General features: G+C 40.5%; 1 protein-coding gene across 2 annotated transcripts in view; it reads right to left on the bottom strand.

Moving 5' to 3' along the window:
- The window catches only part of tbx5b (T-box transcription factor 5b), a 17405-nt gene that overhangs the window by 7189 nt on the left and 4087 nt on the right, over positions 1–6129 (bottom strand). For both annotated transcript variants that reach the window (XM_005722241.1, XM_005722240.1), the window contains exons 5-8: positions 5048–5195; positions 3512–3664; positions 1282–1373; positions 108–361 (exon numbers count right to left, since the gene is read on the bottom strand). In XM_005722241.1, coding sequence (XP_005722298.1) covers positions 108–361; positions 1282–1373; positions 3512–3664; positions 5048–5195 — 647 coding nt within the window. The remainder of the gene's footprint in view (positions 1–107; positions 362–1281; positions 1374–3511; positions 3665–5047; positions 5196–6129) is intronic.

Below are 6129 nucleotides of genomic sequence, written 5' to 3' on the forward strand. Positions count from 1 at the left end.
CTTTTTTTTTTTTTTTAGTGGCGGAAACGGGCTTCCATAGTATTCCCTTTGTCTTCATCGTTATATGATTTACTTAAACCTGGTGTGAACACACGATTTCCTCTTACCTTTTCTCTTGGTGCAGTGGTACACCTGCTGCTGTTGGCCAGACTGCAGGTGTGGATGAGGCAGGGTGTAGTGCGTGGGTGGAGCACTCAGTAGCTCCTGAGGGCTGCTACCATTCAAGCCGTTCTCACAGCTATAAGGAGACCCAACAGCCTCGGGGGAGCCCCGCAAACCGCGACCCTCCCCACTGAAGGGACTCCCAGAAGAACAGGCTCTCTGACGGACAGTACTACGAGGGACCACTGGGTAATCCTTGCTGTAACAGAGAGGAAAACAAGATTACAGCATGGGGTAACAGTTTATCTCAGATGTTGTAACAAGCACAGGAAAGCAGCACAAGCCTTCTGTTCTCAAATGTGCAATTCTGTGCATGTATTATTATATTCTTATTATTAAATTCTGCTTGGTTGAATTCTTGTTTTTTGCCCCTTTTCCTTCAAGTCTATTTAGATATTCTCCATCCTTTCAGCTCTGATCTCTTTCTGTGCACACTGCCCTCTTGGTGAACTCAGTGATGTGCAGGAGACAGCGGGCCACATCGCCCTGACTCCCACTGAGACAGTAACACACACACACACACACAGTGCTGTTGTGAGATAATTCAACGTTCTAAAAATAAACATTCATCCCTGTCACTTCACATAGAATCTCCTCTCCTCTCCAATAAAGCAGTGGTTCTGCATTTAATGCTGCTCTCCCACCCTCTGTCTCCCCCCTTGTCTTTCCTCAACCTCCCTTCAGTGACAGCCAATCCCATTGGCTTGCAAAAACCTCTAAACTGCATGCCACAACACCACTCAAATGGAGATTAGTTCAGCACGCAACCCGACACAATATAGGCCTGTCAGCTGATCAGTGGTGACAGCCTAAATAGACCAGCAGCAACATGATATCATGGACTTATCAATGCAGCAAAGGAAATGATGCTGGGTGTGCATTTGTGTTTGTGCTGCATGTTCAGGGCGGGTTTTCAGGCTAAGATCAACCTTCAGGTGACAATGGCTGACATCTCTTTATACCACTTGGCTCCACTCACAGACACACTTGTGTCTTAGACCATATGTACCCCATCATAACAACCTCCCCCTCCCAGCTGACGGAGGTCGAGAAAGAAGAATAGCAATTGTGTCTTATGAAAGCTCAAAAGCACACACACATCAACGAAGCTGTACTCACCCTTGTAACTTTGCCATGCGATGCAGCTCATTGTCGTCGCTGCCTCTGAATCCCTTAGCAAAAGGATTATTCTCTATCTTCAGCTGTGTAATCTGAGGACAAAGCAGAGCAATATTTTACTTGCACAGGTCTGCAGGCCCAAAGGCATGCTCTGTTTTTTATTTTTTATTTTCCCATTGACTAAATCAATGGTTTACTATTATTCGGAGGACCTGCAAGTGTTAAAAGGAGGACTGCTGGAGCTCTGCATGGCCAACATTCCTCAGCTGCTTACGTTTCTAACGGAGCGAACAGTGTTCTCGCCAGCTGACACAGAATAAACTGTTTACCCAAACAGTCGCCAGGTTTAAGGATTTCAGGCCAAAGCTTTTAGAGGTCCAAAGCTTCGAGCTTTGATGTTAAAGCTTCAAACTTCTCCCAGTGATGTCATGGAGGTAAATCTTTGCGGTTTTTGAGGGATTTCATTTGGTCAAAGTCCAAGACCATCACACAAGAGGCGAGCCGGCTGAAGATCTGACACGAGCTCAGGTCCAAACAAACTTTGAAGTGCTGAAAATACTGATAACCCACTCCAAACTGCTGGCTAAAGAGCTCTGATTTCTATTTAGCACCACATTAGTGTCTTACATATTACTTATTTATACTGCTTGTGTTAACTATAGCTACCATGTAACTATAAAGCTTTTTAGTAATAATATGTTTCACCAAAAGAATTGAAAAAATTAATACAATCTCTAATAATAATAATAATAATAATAAGGAAGAAGAAGAAGAAGAAGAAGAAGAAGAAGAAGAAGAAGAAGAAGAAGAAGAAAAAGAGCTGTAATAATTCTTCTGGACATTTTTATCACTGTAATATATCATATTATTATTATTATTGTAGCACTGTAAGTGTAAAAGTGTAAGTGTAAAAGTCATACAAATACAGTCTTACTCTTACTATATTTATATATATTTGAGAAATATATTTATTTATATATGAACTAATACATAGACTTTGTGATAAAATGTATTGTAAGCAAGAAGTATATTGTACTTATAATTACATACTTGTATTAAATATAATAATTTAACAATTATTACCATTTTGTACATGTATTACCTATAGTATCTTATGCAAACTTGACACTATAATGATAATAATTATAGCTAAAGTTGAAATACATTGCAGTATATCTATGTACAGAAAACAATGCAATGCAAATTGGTTATAAGCTCAAATTGCCTTCTGATGGATTAAATCATTATTATTGGGGTTTTTTAACCTCAACTTTAATTATATAATAAATAAAATGAAGAATGCCACATTAAAGCTATAAAGATTTTTGCTTCTGTTTTGTCTACCAAAACATTTTGCTTACGATTTATAATTTCTAAAAGAAAATCAAAAGACAAACTATAGAAATATAAATTGTGACAGAAAACTTTCTTAGTTGTAACTATTTAAGTTACAGTTATTTGTTATGAAAATTAAACGTGATGAAAATGAAGCCATCGCATGTGAACGTATTCAGCAACGAGGCTCAAAACTTCAGCAATCTGTGTTTCTAATAGATGCCGAGGAAACTAGCTCAGCTCAGATTAAAGGAAAGAAACAGGTCATTAGAGGCTGACACTCACACGAGCTCGAGCACATATACAAACGCACACACACACACACAGAAAGGGAGAAACTTCATGTTTACATGTTTACAAATACTAAGCTATGACGCATAAACAAAGAGCATGCTAATTGGCTTTTTGGATACAAAATAAAGACAGTAATACAAACAGTGTGTGTGTGTGAAAGAATGTGTGTGTGTGTGTGTGTGTGTGTGTGTGTGTGTGTGTGTGTGTGAGAGCCGTTGTATGTGTGAGAAAGAAATTTGACTATAACTACTGACCAAAAGGCCAAACAATATGCATGCATCTGTCACTGATGTGACAGTAGAGCAGCTCTTATGTGCAAATATTAGACTATGAAATCCATTTCCATTATTGTTTGAATAACTGTAACATACTGTAGCTCAGCCAGTGAAATCATTCTATATTCACATCAACAATTGTTAAACTGTATAAGCATCATTAAAGGGTTCTTATACCATTATAAGGACTTCTAATGCATCTGTGTTACTTAGAGTACCCCTACTGTATTCATATACATTGTGAAACTTCCAGTACTTGCTACAGCATTTGCAGTTGGCTCCCTATGTTTAACAGTGCTTCGTAGTGTGCTCTGCATTAGGCTTACCTTGTGGTTCTGATAGGACGTCACAGCGATGAAGGCAGTCTCGGGGAAGATGTGAGTGCAGAAAGCTGTGTTTTTGGAACCAAAGCCATTGTTCTCATCTGCCTTGACAATATGGAGACGAGGCTGGTATTTGTGCATAGAGTTGAGTATTATCTACATGGGGGAGATATTATGTAGGTGAGACTGACAGGCCTGTCATGTTTCCAGAAAATCACTAGCAGATGCTTGGATCTAGACTTTAGAATCCAGGTGGCGATTAATCCCATGTAAAGGTACTTTGATTTCCAGAATCCTTGGCTGACATACATGTTTAAAACAGAGATTACCTGTGAGTAGGATCAAAGTGAATGTCAGCAGTAAAAACAATAAAGGATCTTTGTTTATACAGTTACAACCCGAGACTAATTTTCTCACAGTAATGTGAACCCTGCAAGTGTTTTGGGTTTTTTTCATCTGCATTGGTTAGAAAAATCGCAAAAATTATTCATGAAGGTCATGTTGTCCTATAAAGTAAAGAAAAAAGGAAATAAATATACATAAAAGAAACTCCATTTTAAATCAACATATTAATCTTTGTTTATTAATCTTGTATGACATTTAAAGCCTTTTGAATAAATTGTACGCACCCGAGCAACCATCTGATATAATGCAGAATTTAAAAAATGTGTTCAGCACTCACTGATCATCAACAAACTATATTTCCGCATATGTCTAATTAGACTTTCTGATTCATTCCCGTCTGATATTGTTAAAGACTTTAAGCTTTAGTTTGGACATACTGGTAACTTTAAACTATTAAAAACTAAACTATTGCGCACGGTCTAAACTACTTCCCACGACACTGACAACTCCACAAGTGGATCTTGGCCGGATGGCGGCCCTCTCTGCGCGCGTTTGGGCGAGACCACGTTTGTTTACGCAGGGGGCTCTCGGTTTAACTGCAAAGTTGCAGATTATCTCTAAATTAACAAGTATAAAAATATTACAGTTGTGTCCTTTCTTTCGTCTTTTTCCATTTTTTTCTGCGTGCGCATGCACTGGCACCAAGAGGCGCGCGCAGAACGATAGCCTATCATCTGCTCTCACGCGCCTGTAACCGTATGTGTCTCATCTCAAGTGTGCAGTGTGAGCTGTGCGGCTCTCGCGGTGATTTGTGTTGTGTTGTGATGTCGCGTGAGTTATACCCCGAGGAGTGAGCTTCACGGGCTCCTCGGGTTTTGCCTGCCTGCTGACCGAGATCGTGTTGGCTGACCGGACCTGTGCTATACTCTGTATAGTCATTTTTCTTACACTGAAAACACCTCTCAGGTTTAATTATTTAAAATGCGTATAAAAGCTATTTAGTTTGGCCCGCAGGCCACCTTCATTAGGACAGCTGATGGTTTGTATGCTTATTATGAGTAAAAATAATGGAACTAAATTCAAAGGACAAACTTTTTTTATTGTATCAAACAGAGCGTGTGTTCTTGTTCTGTCTGTGACAGACACAGAAACAAAGCAAACAAGCAAAAAATACTGTTAAGCAGACAGACTCACGTGTCCAAAGGGGTCCAGGTGGTTGTTGGTGAGTTTGAGTTTCTGGAAAGAGACAAGCTGGCGGCTCCAGTGCGCCCCTGTGGCGGGAGAGTCCGGATGGACGTAGAGCCTACCGGGCATCGCGGGCTCTGCCTTCCCCGTTATCGACCTTTATGACCAAAGAAACGCGGTGGATCGGAAAATGCTCTGACACTGACACACACACACACACGGTCCCAGTGGTTTTCGTGGTGTAGCAGGCCAGCGCTGCCGCCGGCTGCAGAAGGCCTGGTTGGTTCTTTAATTAAACAAACTATGTTTTGCTGGAGCTTACGCAGACACCCACATCTGGACCTTAACTCGGTTAACCCAAATGAACCGTTTCCTCCTAAACTGCCCTAGCGCGTATCCCGTTTTTGTCTATTTCCAGGCAAAAGTCTGAAATCGTTAACATAACCTGTATTTTTTAATAATTAAGAAAAATAACAATAAAGGTCTACCATCTTTATTATTCATTATTTTCCTAATTTCCTTGTAGTCACTGAGAAACAGACAGAGAAAACATCTGCACATTTTATAATGTGTTACACTTGTACAGGTGAGTTTTTCCCCCACATACTTTGGGTATTTTGCACAGCATAAACGAGTCGATATGTATTTTCCCAAACAACTATTGCGCATGTGCGTGGAAACTAGCAATAGTGCCATGGACATTCAGCTCCTAAAGTATTAAGAATTGATTCCGCGGTGTCAGAAGTGATTTAGGCTTCTGTTTAGCCTGGGAGTCTGTGATGTGTGAACTTTTCATCATTTGTGGAAAGTATTGTCCATTCTCCTACACCGGAAGGCAAAAATATTTCTACAAACTCCCAGGACAAGGTGAAACAGAGCCCTACGGACCAGCACCGACTTACAGGCTACCGTGTAAACACCGAGCTCTTCCAGTAACTTTACTCTCTGAGCTGGGAATTTGTGTCAGGTAAGGCACAGACCCCTTGTGTCTTTGTAATAACCAAATGATGCTTTGAAGGGGCAGATATCTCGCTGCAGAGTCAGTTGTCCGTCGGATTTCCCTTCAGCAGCACACACACACACGCACACAC

Source organism: Pundamilia nyererei, unplaced genomic scaffold (genome assembly GCF_000239375.1).
Source record: "Pundamilia nyererei isolate P.nyererei 1_Seehausen unplaced genomic scaffold, PunNye1.0 scaffold00006, whole genome shotgun sequence".
NCBI classification, from domain to species: domain Eukaryota; kingdom Metazoa; phylum Chordata; class Actinopteri; order Cichliformes; family Cichlidae; genus Pundamilia; species Pundamilia nyererei.